The sequence below is a fragment of the Cricetulus griseus genome (genome assembly GCF_003668045.3).
Source record: "Cricetulus griseus strain 17A/GY chromosome 1 unlocalized genomic scaffold, alternate assembly CriGri-PICRH-1.0 chr1_1, whole genome shotgun sequence".
Classification (NCBI taxonomy): Eukaryota; Metazoa; Chordata; class Mammalia; order Rodentia; family Cricetidae; genus Cricetulus; species Cricetulus griseus.
The window spans coordinates 147,454,245-147,478,125 of NW_023276807.1; the positions used below are offsets into that span (position 1 = coordinate 147,454,245).

At 36.5% G+C, this 23,881-nt stretch overlaps 1 protein-coding gene across 11 annotated transcripts in view; it reads left to right on the forward strand.

Moving 5' to 3' along the window:
• Nucleotides 1-23,881, forward strand: part of Adgrl3 (adhesion G protein-coupled receptor L3) — a 446,202-nt gene that overhangs the window by 279,545 nt on the left and 142,776 nt on the right. For 9 of the 11 annotated variants that reach the window (XM_035452601.1, XM_035452599.1, XM_035452600.1 and 6 more), the window contains 2 exons: nt 9,928-10,113; nt 12,935-12,973. In XM_035452601.1, the coding sequence (XP_035308492.1) occupies nt 9,928-10,113; nt 12,935-12,973 (225 nt within the window). The remainder of the gene's footprint in view (nt 1-9,927; nt 10,114-12,934; nt 12,974-23,881) is intronic. The other 2 variants (XM_035452595.1, XM_035452596.1) reach the window with 1 other exon arrangement.

Genomic DNA, 23,881 nt, shown 5'->3' on the forward strand with positions numbered 1-23,881 from the left:
TGAAAAGTTCCCTGAAGCATGATGCCCCTCTGCCTTACCTTATTTGGCCATCATAACAAAATTCATAGACTGGGTAGCTTATGAACAATAGATGATATTTCTTATTGTTTTGGTCTGGGAATGCTAACATAGGGTTGACAGTGAGTCAGTTTCCAATGAGGGCCAGTTTTCAGGTTAATCTGCTGTTTAATACTGCTTTTATAAGAGTGCCTATCCCATCTATGAAGGCTCTGACCTCAAGGTCCAGTTCCTTCCCTCCAAGCTGCACCTTCTAATCACATCAGTTTCATCTAATATCATTTATTTTTCAATGTTTACATACAGTTCACAATAACTCCCCCCTTGGATTTATAGGACTGCTAAGGAACACCTTGGATGGAATGGGCATTGGTCTGAGGATTTTTATAGCTGAACTCTAGTGGATAAGACATTAACCTCTTAATTAGTCTGCCCATCTGTAAAATAAGATAGATCCTTAATTTGAATAGCAATGTTTGCTTGATGTTTATTTAGCACTATTATAGATGACAATTAGCCAATTAAAAACTAGGACGCTTTATGTAGTAAACAAAGCAGACTTACTTATTTCCATTAAAAATAAATTATGCCATTCTCCCACTAGAATGAAGTAAACAGGCAATAAATATTGATGGTTGGGACTTGCAAATGAATTTGGGCTACTTATATACTTATGAAGTTAAAGAGTAAAATTTTATGTGACAATACATTCATTAGAGACAATATGCTACAAACTCAGGAAGAAATTCCTTATAAACAAACTAACTAGGATACTTCCATAATAATTATGTTTAATTTAAAAAGTACACCTTGTACAGAAAAGGGAAAGAAATTATACCTAGCAGACCTTCATTCAATGAGGGTGGTGTGCCTAATAATAAGAGGAGAGAGAACCTCATAAATAAGAAGGATAGCAGGAAATATGGATAAATGGATTGAATAAAAACTTAAAGGAAGACAAATATGTAGACATTTGGATGTTTTTAGATTAGAAATAGCTTGCAATTGGCTAAAAATATTTTTCTTTATTGACAAGAAACATGATAGGTCAGAATCCAGCCTACTGAAATATATGTGACAACAAATGATGTTCTCTTATCCCCTTTAATGGTGACTATAAAATAATCTCTGGCATCAACTCAGACTCCATATTGAACTCAACATTTCAAAACTGGAATCTATATTTTCTATTTTGCATACCTTTGGAGTGCTCTTTATTATATTATCTCGCTAGTCTGTTTCCACTTTAGTCTGTAGTATGATGGTTTCGAACAGCTTTTGTACTATGTACATGTTGAGTGACTTATGCTCTGACTCACTGCCCTGGTCCTACAATAATGTGAAAAAGATCTGGTTGAATTATCACAGAGTGGTTTCATTTTGTTTGTACCTAAGCTACCAGCAGATTTTGAGATAATGCAGTTATTCCTGGGATTTTTGAAGATGAGTGTTGAGCTTTAGGCATAATTTTTCAAGTTCATAATACAAAAATAATCCAGTTATTTCCCCTAGAATAAAAGGTTGAATCCTGTCTCTTGTTTCTTACAGGCCCTAACTTTAACTTTCTTTGAGTTAGAATGGAATGTATGTTAATTGCTTCATAATCTTACCAGAGATTGTTCGATGGTCAGTATTCCCTAGAGGAACAGAACCAAAAGAATGAGTATATGTTAAGAGAAGGGATGTAGCAGACTGGCTGACACAGTAGGAAATCCATAGTCCAGCAAGGGTTGTCTACACACTGGAAAGGCTAAGAAATCAATAGTTACTCAGTCTACCAGACTGATACTAGATCCACCAAGCTCCATGCTTCTGCAGCCCCAAACTAGTGCTAACTGTCTGGAGTGTGCTGCATAACTACTGCTCTTCAGTTCACATTAGAAGGCCAAAAAAGCTGGCTTCCAATGTCAGAGAAGTGTGGCCACTAGAGTAGTGGCAACAGCATAGACAATCATTGGCAAGAAAGAAGGTGGTCAGGTGAGAGCAACATCACTTTACCCTTGGGCTTCTTTGTATCTGGGCACCATAGGTAGGTACTGCTTACTCTAGAGAAGGGTCTCTGTCACTTACTTTATCCTTCTTGGAAACACCCTTGCAGATCTTCCCTGAGACATATCCATTAGCTGGTTCTAGATTCAACCAAGGTAGTGGTCAAGAATGACCAACACTCTGTGGTTTCTAAAACTTTAGACATAATTAATTTACTCCCACATCTTCAATGTATGCATATATATTGTTCATATACTCATTTAACTGAGTTACACATTCAAATAGATCACTCAAAGAAATAGTACCTATGTGGTAACATAGGAAGGAATTTCTTTACTTTTTAAAACTCCTTATTAATGGATGATAAATAAATCTCTTAAAAAGCTCAAAATGATTTAAATTTTTAATTTAAAAAATTATTTTTGTATGTGTCAAACTTTGAAAGGGTGCAGTGTATCACCATAGTATCTACAATGCTAAGTGACAGCATCTGGGCTCCTCTCCATTGATTAAGTCTTGTGGATAATCCTACCACATCAATACCAGCATTAGTTTACTAATCCATATAAAAAGCTAGCAATAGGTTTATTTCAAATATGCCTCTGCAAAAAAGACTTAAAGCAGATTAAAATATGTATGCATTTTAATATAGAATTAAGCCATTGTAATGCACAACTAAAGTAAGGAAAATAAGGTTATCACAGAGCTCTTTCAGAAGCCAGTGGAGGGAATGTGGACAGAAAGTGTCATCAGGAAAATATGGTCATGAAACTGAATTCAGATTGTGGGAGCTGTGAGAAAATCCACAGCTGGTCCACAGGTGGTCAATGGTACCACCATCAAATTATGTAAAGCAGAACCTGTCACTCTTACCTCTCTCTCCACACATAGTAGATAGGAGGCCTGGAAATCCCTTTTCAGTCAGGACTCCCTCCCCACACCTATAGTGGGAAATTACCAATACGGAGTCAGGTAGAAATATAAGGGTATTTAATAGGGAAAAGCCTTACTTACAGAGCGACCTAGCCAGCCGGCTTGGCAGCAGCCTGTACAGCAAGAAGCAAAGTGAAACTGAAAGAGCAAACGCAGTCACCCCAAGCCTCTCCCATACCCAGTCACTCTAGCCTCATTCTTTTGCTTTTGAGTCTGCTAATAAATGCATTACTGCATCATTTGAGTTCAAGTGCAAACCTGGATAGCACCTTCCTATTTCTCTCAACATTTTCATAAATGTTTGTGATACTCCAAGGTAACTTCTCCAGGTACCTGAACTCAAGCTACAGTAGTACCCTCAGTGCAGTTAGCCCAGGCTTCATGCTCCTTCCTGCTACTGACAGTTCCTTCTACCTGGAGCCCCACTTGAACACCTGCCTCTCTTTCTTTCTTTCTTTCTTTCTTTCTTTCTTTCTTTCTTTCTTTCTTTCTTTCTTTCTTTCTTTCTTTCTTTCTCTTTTTCTTTTGTCTTTTTGGTTTTTCAAGATAGGTTTTCTCTGTGGTTTTGGAGACTGTCCTGGAACTAGCTCTTGTAGACCAGGCTGGCCTTGAACTCACAGAGATCTACCTACTTCTGCCTCCTGAGTGCTGAGATTAAAGGCATGAGCCACCAACACCCAGCACCTGCCTCTATTTCTAATCTCTTCTTTTCCATTGCATTTCAAATTAAACCATCCTCAGAGAAGCATTTCCTAGATTAGTTTGTATCCTCACACCTTCCAGGTAAAATTCTTACTCACAATTCACTTCACAGGGTTTCTGTATTTCATTCAATTAAGTATGTGCAGAGATGTTTTCAAAACTCTTCCTGCTGCTAGTAATTAAGGCACTTTTAAAAACAATCATCTTTCTCATTGCTATATTTGCAGACCTTAGCATACAGTGGTACAGAAATTAATGTCAGTAAGCACATACTAAATATTAACAGAGAAGCTCTTTCCCAGAACTTTCTGAAGACAGACCAGTTTAAATACAATTAAATGCATGGTATGTACTATTGATCACATCTGGGAAAGCATGAATGCAAGCAGAAGGCCATATCCAGATTCAGGGCACACTAACCAGATTTGGTTCTAGAGCTATGTTCTGACATCCAACAAGAATAAGCATGTCTTATAAGTCTAACGTTAAGTGTTTGTCACAGGACCAAGAACAATCCAGGGAATAAAGTCACCTGAGGTAAAAGGCCTCTGACTTTTCCTGGAGCCTCCCTCACAGTTCTCCAAGGCACTGTTCACCATGCAGCATTCCTTTGACCATGTTCTAACAATCCAGCATTGTGACTCATATTTTTAACTACAACTCTCAGGAGGCAGAAGCATAAGTCGTACAAATTGGATAATAGTGAAGGCTTGACATTGAGATCCAGTCTCAAAATCAAAGTATTATTAATCCATTGATGAAGACTAGTCCTTGTGATCTAATCACGTTACCCAGAGTCCACTAGCAGTAATTTAAACCTAAGTCTTGGGGGTTTTAGGGGTGGGGCATGGTATATCCAAATCATGGCAAGGGGTAGATGTAGAAGATACTAATGATGTAGAACAATAACCTACTAAACAAAAGAAATATTTGTGTCTTTTCTCGGATTAGGCATAGATTTTGCAGGAACTTGGGTTATACCTATTTACAATCCTCTCATGATTTGGTGTCTCCAGTCCTCATAGCTAGTTGATGTCATTAACCTTGAGCAGTGGAAATTCTTAGATATTATAGTTTGAGGCAGAAAGTTTCCCAAATGACCAACCTGCCTGTGTGCATCAATGGAACTGAGTGCAATCTGACCCACAGGAGCAGATGCGACAGGAGCCAAGAGTTGTCACAGTATACTTACCCTTCTCATATGGAGGCAAAGTCACTGGACAAGGTTTGTCCTTAGTAACTATCAATATTAGTCTTCAGGCAGGAAACTATGCATTCTTTGTTTTTTATTTTTGTTGTTTCTCTTTGTTATTTTTGAGATAGGGTTTCCCTGTGTAACCTTGACTATCCAGGAACTTGCTCTGTAGACCCAATGGCCTGGAGCTCAGAGATCCACTTGCCTTGGCCTTCTGAGTGCTGGGATTAAAGGTGTGTGCCATAATGTCTGGCATACATTTTTCCTCTGTGTTTTGCCTATAGCACACTATATTCCCCAACTATAATTACTTCATATTTTTTAAAAGCATACAACGTCTTCCTTCCTTAAAGTGTACTTTCTCACTAAGACTCTCTCTCAGCATTCCATCTCACCCAACAACACTAGATGTACTTTTTAAGATTTCAAAGAGTTGGTGCCTGAGATTACTGTCCCTTTTCCTTTCCAAGCATTTGTTACCCTGTGCTGTATTATCAAGGTATATCATAAAACATCTGTGTATTATCATTACATTCCTCAGTTAATATTATCTAATTTCATGTACATTACTCAGGTAGTCAACTTTTCTTTTCTTTTTACTTATTGCTTTGGTCAGACACCTTAGAAGAAGCAACTTAAGGGAAGAAAGGTTTATTTTGACTCACTTTAAGAGTAGACTCCATCACAATAGAGAAGGTAAGATGGCAGGCATGGAGGTCCTATGGTGATGGGTTCAAGGAAGCAGAGTGAGAAGGTATCAGGGTTGAGTTCTGAAACAGTAATACCAGCTCCAATAACCCAGTTCCTCTATCAAGGAACATATCCTAAAGGTACTACAGTGTCTAAGAGAGAACCAACAGTAGAAGACCAAGTGCTGATGGACATTTCACATTCAAACTGTAACATGAAAATCCCAAGTAGTAGAGTATAATCGGCTCAAGGGCAAATGAGCCCTCTTTAATTTCTCAAGAATATTTTTTAGTAATTTATTCCATTTTATAACCATAAAATGCACAGAAAAGCAAAGGTTATAGTAATTTTTGTTTACTTAAAAATTATTTCAAGAAAGTTTTTTTTACACACATTTTTCCACAATTTTTATAGTATTTAGTTTCAGTGTTCTGATGGGCAGAGGGATTGTTTTATCTTCATAAATAAAGACTTTGGGTATACTTTTTTCTTTGTTTGTTTGATTTTTAATAGAGCTTCTCTGTGTAGCCTTGGCTGTCCTGGAACTTGCAATGATTGTCTGTACACTGCCTCCTAGAGCTAGGATTACAGGTGCATACTATCTCACCCAGTAAATGCAAATGCTCCTTGAAAATTAAATATGGTTACTAGTTTGAAGATAGCCCATTAATGATTGAGTGGCTCCCACAACTGCATCATTTTCTCATCAACACATATATAAACAGTAGGATTATTTACTATTAACCTTTTGTGTTGGAAATCATTATATTTTGACTTAATAATTATTTGTTTTCCATATTTCATAATTATATATGAAAAATTAAATTTTATGTAAAAATAACTCATCTTTGCATCTTATTTTCAAATCCAATGATATTATTGAAAACTATGCTTATATACTCCAACAAAAATAATACATGGAAATGCAATATAAAGATAGCAATGCTGCTGTGTATTTATTTCTTGGTTAGGTACCTTTTGCCTTTTGTAGTAGCCACTAATAGATATTCAATTATTGTACATGTAGTTTTAAAAATACTGTTTTATTGAAAAATATATTTGGCCTGATTTGTAATCCCATGCTTTTTTTTTTCACCATGGTACACAATAGAATCTCCTGAATTACATCTGCCAGATCTTTTCATAGACAAAAATAGTACAGTAACAATAATAACAAAATGCAGCACAATGGTTAACAAAAAGCAATTATAGTTCTAAAACTGTGCTTATTATTATGAGAATAGAGAAAGTAAAGGTATAAGGTATGACCTGTGAATGCCAGCCTGAATAAAGGAGTAAGCTTTAGGAAATTATAGGAACAGAAGTTCTCATAAATTCACGAACACAGGAAGAATTTTACAAACTTTTCGACAAGTTTACCTGCATCCATTTTCCATGTTGGAATACTGGATTCAAATAGTTAATGTGCTGCTGATGAGAATGAGAGACACAAATGGAGATGCAGACATTGATTCTTGTCCTGAAATGTCCATTGGTTCTACCCTGGCCAGAGGACAAAATCCAAAGAAGGGAGTGCTGCTTCCTGCTTTATTTTTTGTTCTCTTTCTTTTAGACCTTCTAAATGAGTTCCACTACTTATAGAATGCCTCTTAGTGGAACACATGCTCTGGGACTTGATCCTCCTTCCTTCCTTCTCTCCTTCCCTTTTTCCTTCCCTCTCTTCTTTCTTTCCTTCCTTTTTTTGAACTCCCACTTAAAATCCTACAATAAAATTCCTTTGTCTAATTACCCATTGTCTGTGAAATTCATTCTGTATGCTTGCCAAAGTACTCCATAGCCACTGGCTTGGAGTGGCAGGACTGGTGTTAATTTTCATAGGACCTTAGAACGCAAAGCTACACACACATGACAAGACGGCCTCTACCACTTTCAATGACCAGTTGCTTTCCTCTGTGTCACTAGCATCTCACAATAAATAAATGATCACTAATCAATCAATACTAACATTTTTTCTTCCTTCTTTCCTTTCTTCCATTCTCATTTTCTGTGTGCCTCATCTCTCCCTTCCTCTCCTCTGCCTGTTTTTCTCTCTTTCTATACTGGCAATAAATCCAGGTCTCACACATGCTAAACTGAGCTACCCACCCAGCCTACTGAATTTTAGAATTCATTGATCATTAGATTCTAGCATTTAGTCTTAAATCGTTAGGAAAAAAAAAGATTCAGTTGGGTCACTTTGTTGCTGTTTAAATGTAATTTCATGATGTAATTCCATGAATGGTATTTTGGTAGATAATAAATTTGTTGCATAGTTACCCTTAAATTCTGTAATGTAGTTCATTTGAACTTACAGGTATTTTAAATATGGAGATCCTAAGAAATTTATGAACCCATTACATTATAACTGATGCACTCTGTTTTTGTTTGCTTAATGTCATTTTAATAATTTTTGCAAAACAAGGACTAACTATACTTTAACAATAATTTTACTAACAGTAACAATACTTTAATAGGTTTTTACATAATATGAATATATTTTATGAAATTTAAATATTACCAATAAGGATTTCTCTTTTATTTTTGAATTTTCAAGCTTTGGTCTACACATTTAAGTGTATTGATATAAATAAATATATAAACACAGAAATATAAATATACATTTGAAATGTTTTATATGAGTATGCTTCTAGCAGTGTATCTTTTTTTTGTTTTGTTTTTTTGTTTTTTTGTTTTTCGAGACAGGGTTTCTCTGTGTAGCCTTGGAGCCTATCCTGGCACTCACTCTGGAGACTAGGCTGGCCTCGAATCACAGAGATCCACCTGCCTCTGCCTCCTGAGTGCTGTGATTAAAGGCTTGCGCCACGAACGCCAGGCCTAGCAGTGTATCTTAAAGACTGATCTCAATATTATTAATCTCCTTCATGGTTTTAAACTGTACATTTATAATTGAGAAAGTCTATATAGTCATAACTGCTTTTGATTTCAGTCACAAGCTTTATTAGATGTCTTTGAATGTTTAGTTTTTGACATCAGGAGATAATTTCTTATATCCAGTAGCAGGAAGACTTAGCATCAATGTTTGCTCTATACAGGAGCTATATAATTATACACTCTTGGCAGTATTCATAGGAGTGGCAGTATTCATAGGAGTGACATTCATTTCAATAACCTAGCTAGTGCTTCCTATTATTATATTTCATCTTTAAATAAGGTTTTTTTTAATACATGGTGTGTGAGAATGTGATTGTAAATTATGTAGATGTTCTGATCACTCCAATTTATTTATCCAGGGTTTTTATGGTTTTGTTTTTAAGTGTTTGGTCCTGCTGTGAACATGAAGCATCCTTGAGTGAACTCTATTTCACTTACTGCTCTAATCAGTTTTGTGTCTTCCTGAATAATTGTTGGGAAATAGTTTAGAAAGAGAATAAATTTGTTTATTTGTTTGTAATCGATACTGGTAGTCTTACAAGAACATGAGAGAATAAGGAAACCAATCCTTAAATAATGATACTCATATATTTAAATAGAGATGGAGTGGGTTGTAGTTTAGAAACATGCACATAAGACACTCTCTGGGAAGTAGAATCTACAAAGTTTTTCCATTGCATTCTTCATTTTGAAAATGTGCTGTAGTATAGTTTTTGAAATTCAACTTATTACTTAAATTTAATTCTAAGGATACAAAAATGACAATCAACATTATAAACCAAGAAGTGTACTTATTTATCTCTTAAAATATTCCTCACATCATTTGTACAAGTGAATTTACTTGTTTCAAGGCCTCCAAGTATATTCAGTAGGTCATGGGATATTGTCTTTAGTTCCTTTAACATCATTAGAGTGTTGAAAATTACATATTGTTTTAAGAATATATTTGAAAAATCAGTATGTTTCAGAAAGGGAAAATAAAAGAAACTTGGGAGTAATTTGCTACACGATGTATTGAGAGGAAACTTCTTAGGAGTTTATAAGAGGATCAAGATTATTTTGAATGCAGGGATTTTACTGAGAGTAGATTTCACAGATCTTAGAAACCCCTGAGTTTACTTACTCTACTCAGTGCTCATCTGGCCACGAAGGAAAGCATGGACAGCCTCTTGAGAATATAGAATAGGGACCCACAAGGACTCTCGCGGAAGTCCAATTTAGAGACTGCCAGAGAAAAGAGTGGGACACACTGCAGACTTAACCACCCAGATGACTAATTGAGGTGAGAAATAATCTTTAGAAGGACTTTTCCTCAAAAAGCCTCTTGAAGACTTCAAAGAAAAGGATGAGTTATCAGCAAACATTGTGGGGTGCTGTCAGCTGAAGATGGGATTTAAGAACTGTCTTTTTGCCTCAATAATTCTAATTTACAATACAAAAACAATTGCTAAAGGAGACCCATGGATGGATTTATGGAAAATATTTTTTCCTTACATTTAAAATTATAGCTAAAGTCTGGAGAAACAGCTGCCAATATTGCTAGAGAGCTGGCGGAACAGACCAGAAATCATTTGAATGCTGGGGACATCACCTACTCAGTCCGCGCCATGGACCAGCTGGTTGGTCTCCTGGATGTACAGCTCAGGAATTTGACCCCAGGGGGGAAAGACAGTGCCGCCCGCAGCTTGAACAAGGTGAGAACTTCAGCTGTGTCTGTCTTTCAGTTTGAAGTAAAATCACTGAGACATTCTTGCTTATTTCTTTTCTTTCTTCTGTTGAGTTGCATGATTCAAAAAGGAACCAATACTTTCATTCGATTGACTTTACTATTTCAATTACGACCTGATTTGACTTTTAATTTAGAGAAATATGTGCCAGTCTCATCATTATTTACTTTTGGTAGTACTTTCTCAGTTTGTTTTTATGCTAAATTGTAGCAAAAAATAGTGTAAACCAATGTAACTGGTTATTGTTTCCTATAACCTATAAATTTCTCTCTCAAAATAATTGAGTGTTTAATCATGAAGTGGAAATTTAGAAAACATTAACAAAGGAATGTTAAACTCTATTAGATGTTTTTCCCATTGAATTTTTTTAATGAGATAATTTAACCTACTTAATATTATTTTTAAAAAACTGCTAGGGCAAGATATTGGATTTTAATATATACTTCATTTGAATTTTTAAACAACTCAGATTTTTGTATCACTACAGATGAAATTTTGCATGTTTTATTTCTGCAAATTTTAACTTTAAATAGGCAAATTTAAAATATGTTTTAAGGAAATATACTTTATGATTTTTTATATTTTAATAAACATTTTATTCACTTTAGTATCTTATAAAATTGTAAACAAAAATACATGTTACATATTTATAAAGAATATCATTTATATATGTAAAACTAAATACTACATAGTAGATTAATATCATAGTGTCAAATAGCATCAAATGAAGATGCTCAAAATGGCATAGCTGAGTTCTGTGGCCTGGACTATTAACATAGTCTTTCCAACTTTAAAAATAAAAGCTTTTGACAGTGGAAGACTAATGATCCTGTAAGAAATTCATTTTTAAAACATTACCCTTTTGACTGAAAAAAAAAACATAGATTTTGTCTTTTACTGATTTTACTTCTCTGTTTTTGGTGGGGTAAGATTGCCACTTATTCAAATGGAAAAGTGTGTTTATATAATAACCATTCAACATTAAAAAGCCAGATATTTTTTATTTTCTGGCAGATAGCTCTTGCTGCAGTTTCTTTGGTAAGCAAATGCCATTTTAGTCTTTATTTATTAGATACAATGAATTAGGTTTCTTTGTCATGCTGAGCAAGAAGGGGTTATTTTTTTTTTCACTTGTATCCTGATAGAATCACAATGAAGCCCCTGATGGAATAGTCCACAGCTGCCTATATGGTGTGGCATGCTGTGACTTTAATGTGTTATTACCCTAGCTGACTTGATGCTACTAATGAATATGGCTGCCAGCTATTCTCATCATAATGGGTTGGGAGTACTGATTTCTATTAATGTTACATATCATAACATGACTTGTTATTGCAATACTTTGTATCTTTATTTAAAAGTGGTGTTGATGTCTGAGGCTATCAGGTAAAGCTGGCAATTACTGTCACATTCTAACTGGCTCCAGCTAATCAGCTTGCCTAGACTGAATATCAAATAACTACATAATGGGCAAATTTCCATTCCTGGGGCTTTTTAATGCTCTCTTTTGTTTCCCATTTGGCTCTCTTCAATTGTTTATATAATGCAGTTTGTCATATGTTAATTTGCATGAAGGGGTAGGGAGATGGGAGGGCAAAGGTTACTCATGTGCTTGCTGGCTTGCTCTCATTTCCTGTGGCTCCCACTTTCCTGAAGCAGTTCCAGCCCATCAGATTTGCAAAGTCAACTAGGTACAAATCAATTGCACTCCACATTGAAATTCTGGAGGGCTCAGAGTCCTACATAACTGTGATGTGAATCAGTGATCTGAATGACAGCATTGGTGATTCACTTGCACTCATTCCTGACTTCATTCTTCGGCAAAGTTACTGCTCCCTCATTGAAGGAAGCACGAATTAGGCTTGGTACAGTATCAGCTAGCTCCACAAAAAGTGTCAAAGTAACTGCTCCCTAACACTGGATAAATTCTGTTTTGCAATTCAAGGCTAATGACCAAGGGAACTGAAAAACCCAGGAGGGAATATGAAATCCCACAGTCTGATTTATAAACATTTGGGTCACTCATTTATACAGTGTGAATGAATGGTTATTGATTGTTCATTTTAGCACCAGGAGAAAATGTTTTGGGCCTGAATACAAACTTCCGTCAACAAAAGGAAATTAAATCAAGCTTCTTACCCCACTAGTTTCTAAAATGTTCTCTATTTTGGCCAAGACTGTCAAACCCAATTTTTTAAGAAATAAAAGAGCATCAAGTCAGGAAGTGAATCGAATTTTGTTAATCTCAAGTTATCTGACTCTTGATATTTGTCCCATAGGGTCAAAAGTAGTCACAGTGAATGGGCATTTCTATCTTCCTTATAATAGGAATTTTGAAGGTATGAATGAACACTTAATATGAGCACACACATTAAGCATCTAGGCTGTCTTGAAAGCCACACATAATCTCTTTTTTAAATAATGGGTTCCAAACCTTTTGCATAATTGACTTAACATCTTTAAGTCTCTGCTAGTGGCTCATAAATGAATAACTAACTGGATGTGACCTGGATCATTTCACATGAATGTATATTGATTTGTACTAATTTCTACTAAATGTATTCAAAGGTTTCCTTCCATCAACAGCTTTCCACCATCTGGTTTGTAGGTGGGCTGTTTGGAGAAAGGTTTTTGGCTGCTATAATGTTGCTGCAGAGCCTTAGTTTCCTTCTATAAAAGTTGTGAATCAAAAAGTAAGGTGTTTATGCAGATGTTTTCTTTTATTTTTCTTCTGTCACTAACTTGTTTTTTCTATTCTGTGTTTAATCTGCTGTCCTAATGGATTCAGCTTCAGAAAAGAGAGCGCTCTTGCAGAGCCTATGTCCAGGTACTTTCCGTGTTTTTATAAATGTGTTAAGTTGTTGAATTGTCTCTGTTGGTGATCATATGTATGGGCATCTGAGGAAAAATGATAATGTACTGTATTGAACTAAAGGAACTTCAGGGAGGGTGTGCAAGGTGGGAATGGAAAGAGAGTGTGTTGAAAAGAAAGCTGATGGAGGCAAGTTCTGTCAAGCATGAGAAACAGACTACTCGAGAGAAGGTGCAGCTTGAGGCATGGAACATTTTGGTGTAAGATCTGAGTTTGATATAACATATAAATCTCTGCTTTTTCATAGAGTCACTATACAGAATTGATTCATACACTGAATTGTTAGCTTATTCAGAATTATCAGTCAGAGTCATATAAGGCAAGACACAATATGGGATATTTGAAATGATCTTTGTTGTGTTTCCAAATGGAAGTCAAGACTCCAGACAGGGTTATGATAATTTTCATACAGAATGCAAATTTAGTTCCCTCACAATACTGTTTTTGTGGTCTTAGGGTTTAATGTAGAGGAGAACAGTCCTCCCAGAAGCTGGCTGTTTCCCTGGCTTTTGTATTACCTGTTTTTTTGTGTGGAGAGGCTGGCATTTGTTTGTTCCAAGACAGGATTTCTCTTTGTAACAGTGCTGGCTGTCCTGGAATTTACTCTGCAGACCAGGCTGGCGTCAAACTGACAGAGATCCATCCACCTGCCTCCAGAATGCTGGCATTAAGGGTGTGTGTCATTCACCACACCTGGCTTTTATTTTATGCCTGTGAACTTCATGGTCTTTGTATGCAAATCACAGCATTCTATTGAAGCAAATCTATTTATTTTTAGAGAAAATATGACCTCAGGAGCCAAGTCAGTGTTTGTGAAGACTGGCAGTACCAAATGAAAACCTTAACAATTTATTCACATGTTCATATAATAAGGAAACATTGGCTTTGTCTCTCCATACTCTTAGTTGATGTAAATATTGGATATCATATCTGACCATCTGCATCTTTCCAATGACCTGAATATTCACATCTACTAACTTTATGGTTAATATAAACCTGGAACATTAAATTAATAGTTAGAAGATACTTAGCTAAAATGACATTTATGAAGAAAAACAAAAACTCAGTGACCTCAGGGGAGAATGGTTCAGATTTGAAAAATACAGTATAGGTAGACATTCTAATGAATGAATGGGACATCTGTTTCTGCTTAGTTAGTCATTTGTTTAGTTTGACCACCAATGTTTTATTCTTTGCACCATTTTAAACATACATGAAACCCATCATTTCCTCAAAAATGTTAACAAACAAATCAAATGCAATCTCTGCCCTAGGATTTTAGCATATAGTAGGTAATATTGGAGAAATATAAAAATGTATCTTGAGTAGATAAGGTATTTTCCATGTCTTGTCAGCCACTCAAGGATACATTGCAAGTGTTAGCTATATTCTAGCTAATTTTCAGACATGCAAACCTAACCAGAATGTTTCCATCTGTAAGGTGGGGAACATTATTTATTTATTTATTTATTTATTTATTTATTTATTGTCTTACCTATCTATTGTGTACTGGCCAGGAGGCCCTTTTAACAAAAATGTAAAAGCATAACAAGACAAATGGCAAGATGATTTATTAAAGACAAACTCAATGTGTCAGAAACCTTTGAAAAAGAAAACCCAGAGAGGCAGAACAACCTATGTACTTTTGTGCTTAGGCATGAAGAGGAATGGCTCAAATGAGGAGGAGTGTGCTTGAATAAAGTGAGTGTGATACACCCTCAGTAAACTGGGAACATAGTCTTGTCTGTTCCCTCACAGTTTTGTCATCTCTAGGTCTTTGGGTTCTCTTCTTTGAAGATAGGCAAGTGACCCTCACATGAAGACATACAATCTGCTTCAGAAAAAAAGGCATGACATTGTTTTCTTTAAATTTTGTGACCTGTTTCCTTGAAGAAAGATTTGTGGGGAAAAATGTAAGGAGATTTCTGCCTCTGGTGATGTCTCAAATGCCATGGTGCCATATGATGGGGTAGGATTTTCTGATCTCTAGTTTTATTAATTTCAAACCTGGGTTACTTTTAAAGGAAAACAGAAAAGAAATAAATCACATTCTGTCTTATGAGTTGCATTTTGAGTCTGAAGGCATTAGGATGGGGAAATAACAGCCCTTTGTGAGAATCATTTTAAAGAAAAAAAAAAACTAATTTGACATTGGAGATTAGTGAGATTATCTTTGTATTTGCATTTACTTTATGAAATAATGAATTTCTGTGAATACAAAACCATGAAGGCTTATTTTCTAAGATGTTAGAAAAGCATGCCTTAGGGAAGCACAGTGTGATAGGTAGGGGAGGGACCCCCATCACAGAAAGGTGGCGCGCATGTTGCAGCCCTGCTAGGATTGTTTTCCACTGTAATCTATGCTATCCTTTTAATGGGGCTTACGAGACAATTAGCCTTCCAGTATTTAAGTCTATGAAATGCATGGTCATTGAAACATGAATCTCCGATGGAAAATTAATAGCACAGTTTATTCAACAGCTGATTTCCTGGTGTTATAATTGACTAGCTGTGAATAAATGTTTCAGCTATTGACTAGCCATCTGATGAGACACAATACAAACAGAGGTTTCTAGTGATGTGGAAATGCCCCGCTCAATAATACAAAATGCTCCTTCTGATCATGTTAATATAGACTGGGATTCCATGAAGTTCTACTGCCAGAGTGCCATAAAAACACTGTGACTGACTCATGAAGAGTACTTTTTATTTTCCCCATTGTTTATATGTTCAGATCATACTTGATGCCATCTGAAATAGGTGCCTGATACACTTGAAAGGCTTTTGGCATTCGGTATGACATACCTATCACACTGTGCTTCCCTAAGGCATTGTAGATATCTACAAAATGTGTCCTTTCCATTTGCCGAGGTTCTTCTAGGAATAAGTTTGGCTACCTGAATCCATTTACCTTTCATTCATTATTTTAAGAATGGGAGTCCATCTTATGAATTATAAACATTCATGCTTTCTCATTTCATTTTTTTATTCTATGCAAAAACAAAAGTACAACAAAATAAGACCTACCAACTATCAATTATAAATGACATGTATGTGGACAGTTAAAACTGGGATGGGTTTTAAAATAATACATGTATCCCAGAAATAGGAAATTTACCTTCTAAGGTTTTAATAACAGGAGTCCAATACAATTTGCTTTTTAATTTATCTGTGACTTTTATTACAATAAATCTTCATTGATTATTGAAGGATAAAAATTGATATTGATTATTGTAAAAGGACATTAATTTGTCCTGAGTATAATATTTTTTGATGTTTGGCCTGGTGATGCAGAACTGGTCCCCCTGTTGTTTAGGGAATTCAGGCAGGAGAATATCCTGGACCCCAGATATCAGTCTGGGCATTTTAGTGAGATCTTGTCTCAAAATGACAAGTAAAAAGTCTAAGATATAGCTAGTGATAGTGCATTGTTTTTAGTTATGAAGAAAATTGTGAATTTTATAACATGGGAGATAAGACTGCCTTTAAAATATAATAAGCAACTATTATAATTCGATGTTACCAGAAGAGGCTTAGAGATAAGAGGCTTTGAGAGATGCAAAAGGAGATGGAAAGACTGCCAAGGTGAAAGAAGTAACACTGATAACATCAGTATGGCTCTTCTGATGTGCATCTTGTTTTCTTCCTTGCCAAGGTGAAGATAACAATGGTTTCTTATTAAGAATAAGAAACTTGTCGGACATTGGTGGTGCATGCCTTTAATCCCAGCACTTGGGAGGCAGAGGCAGAGGCAGGCAGATCTCTGTGAGTTCGAGGCCAGCCTGGTCTCCAGAGTGAGTGCCAGGATAGGCTCCAAAGCTACACAGAGAAACCCTGTCTCAAAAAAAAAAAAAAAAAAAAAAAAGAAAAAAAAAGAATCAGAAAGTTTGGGCTTGAGAGATGGCTCAGAGGTTAAGAACAGAGGACCTGGGTTTGATGTCCAGCATGCACAGGGCAGTTCATAGCTGCCTGAAACTGCAATACTAAGGGGGCCAATGCCCTCTTCTGACCTATTCAAACACTGCAAGCAGGTGGTTCATATACATCCATGCAGAAAAAAACACTAATCTCATAAAATAAAAAAAATAAAGTTAAAAAATGAACATTTACTAGGACAGGCATGAGGATATCCTTGTGCAGAACACTAGGCATTCTCTATTATTTATTATTTACATAAGACTCCATCCGTAAAACAAAAGGGTCTTCAACTGAGCTTGCTCTGTCTCACTTGCATGCATGCTAACAGCACAGGCATGAAAAGAAATTCTTGTCCATTCTTACTCAACATTTATAAGAACTTTGTGTTATAGTTCTTACAATTCATTATGTTCAAAGTGAAAATGGGGACCCACAAAGAGATCATTGATTTTCATGGGATCACATACTAATGACCTAAGACAAGTGGAAGCTTGAAGCTGATTTGAATGCTTATGTGCATTGACTGCTAAGAAACTGAGCCCTTCTGACTCAGTTCATGACTATTTGGTAGGAGGGCAGGTCTGTTGTCTGCTTTATATTTATTTGTGTGTGTGTGTGTGTGTGTGTGTGTGTGTGTGTGTGTGTGTGTGTGTGTGTGTTATATTGCAGAGATGGAACAGAGAAAAAAAACCCTCTTCTTTTTCTCCCACATATGCACACACCCACTCCATGCACCCATGTTCACTGGCTGTGTACTCACTCCTTTGTACTGGTATATTAAGTTCATACACAAACAGAAATTGATTTTGAGGTTGGTTCAATTTCAAAGGAGACCCTGATTTAAAAATGTAATTTTAAGGAAAGAAAAAGCTGTTAAAGGAGCTATCAGATTGTTTTCCTGAGTGACATCCCACATTGGGTTTTTATCAGTCTTTCAAAGATCTGCCAGGTTCCCAGTATCACACAAATTCTTGTCAACACTTGTGATTTTCTGTCTTCCTGATGCATACTTGCTGATGCATGTAAACTTCAGAGGTTCATGACTCTGGTCATGGGTCAGATACCTCAGCATTTTGGAATGTGATCCATGATCCAGAGAAAGACCATATGCTTCCATTCAGATAGATGGGATTTTAATAAACATTTGGAAGTACAATATAAGTATATAAATATAAGAGAACAGCTTAAGACAAGTGTCCTTGTGTGTTATAAATGTACACAAGATTTTGCTTATGTTTTTCAACTTTAAAACACCACCCTTCAATTAATAATATTTGTTCACATTGTTCTCTTCTTAAGAAGGAACTAGTAAGAATTACGGGTATTCTTTGTCTTTTTCCTGCTTTAAATGTAGAGCATTTTCTTAGTCAATAAATATACTCTGTACCTTCTTATTGTTGTTCTTCAGGTCTCAGAGGTAGTATGTTCTCCATGAAGTCATGCTTTGCTTATAGATATTTCAGATACTATCAAGACCCAATATGGCACTGAAGGTTGCTCATCAGTGGCATGATGCTTTTCAGCCTGAGAAGTAAGGGCTGGATGGTATGAGCAACCAGGCGTAGACAGTTACTTTGACAGGTGTATTTATATTTGTGCTGGATGATGAAGTAATAATTCATATATTTAATATTTAAAAATATTGGAAGACAGAATTTTGTAAAAGGTTGAGGTGCCAGAGAAAGAAGCCTTGAAATAACCAAGTTTTTTAAAAGGTCCCACAACTGAAAGGATGGTGTCACCTTTTATTGAGATGCTCTATTTGTTGGGTGCAATCCTTTAATCCCAGCACTCAAGAAGCAGAGGCAGGTGGATCTCTGCGAGTTTGAGTCTATCCTGGTCTACAACATGAGTTCCTGGGACAGCCAGAGTAACCGTTACACAGAGAAACCATGTCTCTTGTGAAAAAAAAAAAGAACATGAAATGCTCTATTTGTGATTAGTTTTAGAAGCACAAGTAGGGAACCTGTCAGGAGACATGCTAAATTTTGACTTTACTAGATATGTAATACACATGGTAAATAAACAGTTAAATACTCAAGCTAAGATTATCATCTCTCACGGTTAACTAATAGTATTTAAAGCTACTGTACTAGTTAAAACTAAGGGCGATTGTTATTTCTTCTAGTTTAAAAGGCTAAAGCCTGGATTCTGGCAGTCCTAACAGCTAGGCTTGGGCACCCATCCTCAATATTGCCAACTAAGGGAGCAATTTGTAATGAAAAGCAAAGATGGATTCATTTATGGTGGCCACATTTGAATGAGGAACAAATCAAGGCATCCAGTGATCAGCAAATCCATTTGCTTCAGCTTGAATTTTAGGATTATATGGAGTATAAGAAACAAGGATAATTAAGTAGTCCCTGTCAACTTGTGTCCCCATGTATCACTCACCCATCATTGACTTAACCTGGTCCTTCATGCAAGGTGATCTAATACTTTGTCAGAACCATGGGACATCTCTTTCTCTGATGGCTTACATCTGGGCTTCAGCTCTTCCTCACCTCACCTGAGTTCTCAAGGAAGTTTTCATTTCTTAGGGTCTTCAATAATCTGAGGGCACAGCGTTTCTCTTTAGAATATCTTTTCCCCTGAAAGAGTAGTTACGAAGTGGAGCATAAAAAGAAAGGTATCTGGCGCCAAGTCCCAGCTTCCTATAATATGAGAGGTCAGAGAGTGAAGGAAAATGCAGCTAGAGGGCAGCCTTAGGGCAGAAGTACAATCAAGAATAGGATAGCCTGCCATCTTGAAATCACCCCAAGTTCTTTGAATGTCAACTTGTTTTAAATTACATGTATGTCTATGTGAGCACGCATATATGAGTGCAGGTTCCCTTAGAAGCTAGAGGCATTGAATGTCCCTGGAGCTATAGTTACAGGTGGTTGTGCATCACTTGATGTAGGTACCAGGAACAGAGCTTGAGTCTCTGTAAAAGCGGTATGCTCTAATAGGTGCTGAGCCAACTCTCCAGTTACATCCCAAGGGAGAATTGCTGCTAAGTGCTGCTGAACCTGCTCTAAAATGACGATCCCAACTTTGTAGCATAAAAGTAAAACCAGTTCCTACTGGAGATAAACCATTCCCTGCAAAGTCCAGAACTCTATACCTTAGTAAAATATCTGAAGACATTTCGCCTATCCTGTTCATTTTTTGTGTCACCGATGCAGACTTCCTGTGAACTGAAGTTGCTACTTGCACCTTTGACAAAGTGCAAATTGAATTATGCCAGTTTTACTTGGGTGCCTTCGATGCATGAGACAAGTAGGCGTCTATGTTCCATTTATATAGCTAGGAAGAAATTAATGAGTATTTTCAAGTTCCTTGTTTGGTCACTTAATTGGCTATGTGACAAAGAGCTCTGTGGTGCATGTCAAACAACTTTCTTAGTCCTCTAATGATTTGTGCTTTCCTTGTGATACTATCCTATGTGCTCTGTCAGACTGGATATCCTTGTTAAAGTGGCTGGGATAAATTGGCTGGCAGTGTGCACACAACATAGTATATTAACCACAGCAACAGGGAGTACTTTTAGCAGTTCTTTCAATAGATTTTCTTGTTTGCCCATAAGCATCAAAGCCAGCCCAAACTTTCATTTAATATAATTAAAAGGACATCTGAAAGTAGTTTGAATCACAGCAGGTCCTTGTGATTTGGTAACCCTTTGTTAAAACCCTGTGAACTTAATATATTTCACAGCTTGATAATTCTGCGCTTGATGTGTGTCAGTAAGAGAAAAAATATAAATCTGTACCCCGCATGTTTCTGTTGACCTACACCTATTGTTAAGAGACTGTTGAGATTAAAGCAAGTTACTTCCGTCTACAAAACCATAGTCCTTCTCTCTACATAAAGAATAGTTTTTAGAATTCCTTCTGATAGGTTGTAGTCATTAACTGATGCTCCAGAGCAATTTTTGAATCAAAAGAGAGTGAAATGATATATAATGGGAGTACAGCACTTCCTAAGCATGTTATGTAAGAGCTTGAACAGGTCAATTCATGCATCTAAAAGACCACCAAAGGACAATGACAGGTATTGATGGAGATCCTTTATTGATACAGATGGAACATCATTCTGGAAATCTCTGAAAATTGCCCTGGTGGGCTTCTATGACCTGGCAGAGAAGTCATTCTATGACCTTATGAGAAGTCATTCCTGCCTCTCCAATTGTGTACAGTTCCTATCAATAGACACACTTCCAGCTTCTGCTTGTATAAACACGGGTTGTAAATGTTCCAGAAATTAATTTGAATAAAGACTCAGGGATTCAATGTTCTGTTTCTAAGTAGAATGTTTGCATCTAAAACAAAAAGTATTTCTCTTCTCCCTTCTCCAACTTGTATTCTCTTCCACTCAATTTCTGAGTTGTTATTTAATTGTCAAGCTGTTTATTTAAAGTCTCTTCTGTGCCACTTGCATTCTGAACATACATCACCTTTGGGAAAAAATTAAATGCATACAAAATAAGGAGATACTATTTGTGTGCAAAGCAAAGAGAATACATATCCATTTACTTTGTGATATCTTTAATAGCTTTATGGTTGCATAGCTAACCAGAAGGAAAAAGTTATAAAAACAGCACTACAGATTGAAGATCCTGATTTTGGAAACTGTCATTAACTACTCTGCTACAGGTCAGAAGAGAAATGGCAGTTTTAAAGTGTGATTTGCAATAAAGTAGATGCCTGATGGCTTGGAACCAAACAAATGATTCTTTAGTACTCCTCATAGAGTTACCTTTCCTTATCTAATACATAAATTTTGTACAGACAGTAACAGACACAGCTGTGGCAACTTAAACAAACCAGAGCCTCTTTTCATACTCACTTCTGGGCAGATTAGACAGGATCTCATGGTCATTCCTTGAGATAAGGTTTTTCCATGGTTTCTCCCTGCTGTCAACATGGACTTCCATCCTACAGTTGCACATAGGTTCTAGTCATCCTGTCATGCAATTATTAAACAGGAAGCAGGAAAATAAGTGACTAATGATTTAGTCGTGGCACATGCCTTTAATCCCAGCACTCGAGAGGCAGAGACAGGTGGATCTCTGTGAGTTCAAGGCCAGCCTGGTCTACAAGAGCTAGTTCCAGGACAGTCTCCAAAGTCAGAGAAACCCTGTCTTGAAAAACCACAAAAAAAGTTTGTATCCCTTCCAAAAGTCTCCCCACTCAGCTGCTTCTGGTCAGAACTAAAGACTGATCTGCACATGCAATGAAATTCTGCAATGGCATTTCATAATACAAGATACAAGTAAGGTCAAGCCAGATAAAATCCAAGCATGGAGAGGGGAGGTGAACATGCAGCCCCACAACTAACTGAGTCATATTTGAAAATTCATATCTGATCTTGACCTTACTTAAAGACTATCTATCCATCTATCTCATTTGGCATTTACAAAATAGCATCACTTTTGCGTTATAGTGTCCTTGTGTCTGACTTCTCTTGCCAATTGCCCACACTGTTAACCAGCCCCACCTGCATCTAAAGACAGTCAACTTCCAAGCCATCCAGCTATTGCAGTTCAGATCTCCAAGCCTTTATTGTCATAATACCCTTTTCTTGGATTAGTTCTATTTTTTTTCTCTCTTTTGTCCTTCTCTTGTCTGAATAGCTTTGTGTTATCTGTCAACACCCACTCAATATGCCAATTACTGTAAGGTGGCATTCTTTGTCCCACTCAGTATAAATACCCTCTTATATGAGTTTATGTAACACCAGGGTTTTCCATGGCAGCAATTAACAAGTTTTTTTTTTTTTTAATAATCACTTTCCTCTTCTGACACTGAGCCCCTCGGAAAGGATCAGTGCTGTTTCACTTCTATGTCTTTAGGCATTTAAACTCCACTTAACTTCTCTTAGATCTCTAAGTATATGCTGTTTAGTCAAAACCAGAGATCTATATTTCCAGTTTCCTTCCATTGCAGCAGAAACCCTGCCTCTGTGCACACTTACTACCACTTATCCCTTTCTCTCATTTTCTTCTTAAACTGCTCCACCAAGCATTTGTCCTCAGTACTTGACCGAATGGGCCCTTGTCAAGGTCATTGTTAATTCAATGATACTTTCTCAAGGTCATTAAGGACATAATGGTGCTAAACTGGTGGTCAATGATCAAACTGCATCTTTTTTTAAAATGTGGGGGGTTTTGTTCTTTGAGATTATGGTGTAATCATATCATTCTCCCTTCCCTTTCCTCTCTGCAAACCTTCCCATATACTACCCCATGCTCTCTTTCAAATTCATGATCTCTTTGTCTTTAATTGTTGTTGGAATATTGTGCATATGCATGCATGTGTGTTTATGTGATATATATATATACACCTGACCAATCAGAACAATCTGGAAGTCTAGATTTTTTCCTTCCTGATACATGGTCCCATAAAGACACTTCACTTGATTTTTGTCCCACAAATTAACACTTATCTTTGTTCTTTCTCAATATTTCCTCTTTTTATCTCCAAGTTGTTAAGTTTGGAATGTTCCCCAGCATAATACTTAGTTGCCTTTTCTTTGTTCCCATAATGACCTCATTAATTTAGAGCTGTATGATCTTGATGCCTATGATGTTATCCCGTGAACAGACCATTCTTTTAAAATCTAGAATTTTTGTTACTTCTAACATTTCAACATCTTTCTTTGTTGTGCAATAGGCAGCACCCACCTTCTATAGCAAAACTGATTTCTCCATCTTGGTGATTATGTTCAGTTTCCACTATCTCAGTTAGTGATTTCTGTATCTTTATCTCCTGTTTGCATCTCACTCTTAAACAGTCTATTGAAAGACTGGGGGTGAATGCCTTGATATTTCACTTGAAGACCTTTATTCTAGTTGTTTATTCTGTTTTGGTGAGGCTTTTTGTTTAGTTTTAAGGCAGCATTTTACACAGACTAGGCTGTCCTTAAACTCACTATGTAGTCGAGGATGTTCTTTAAACTTTGAAC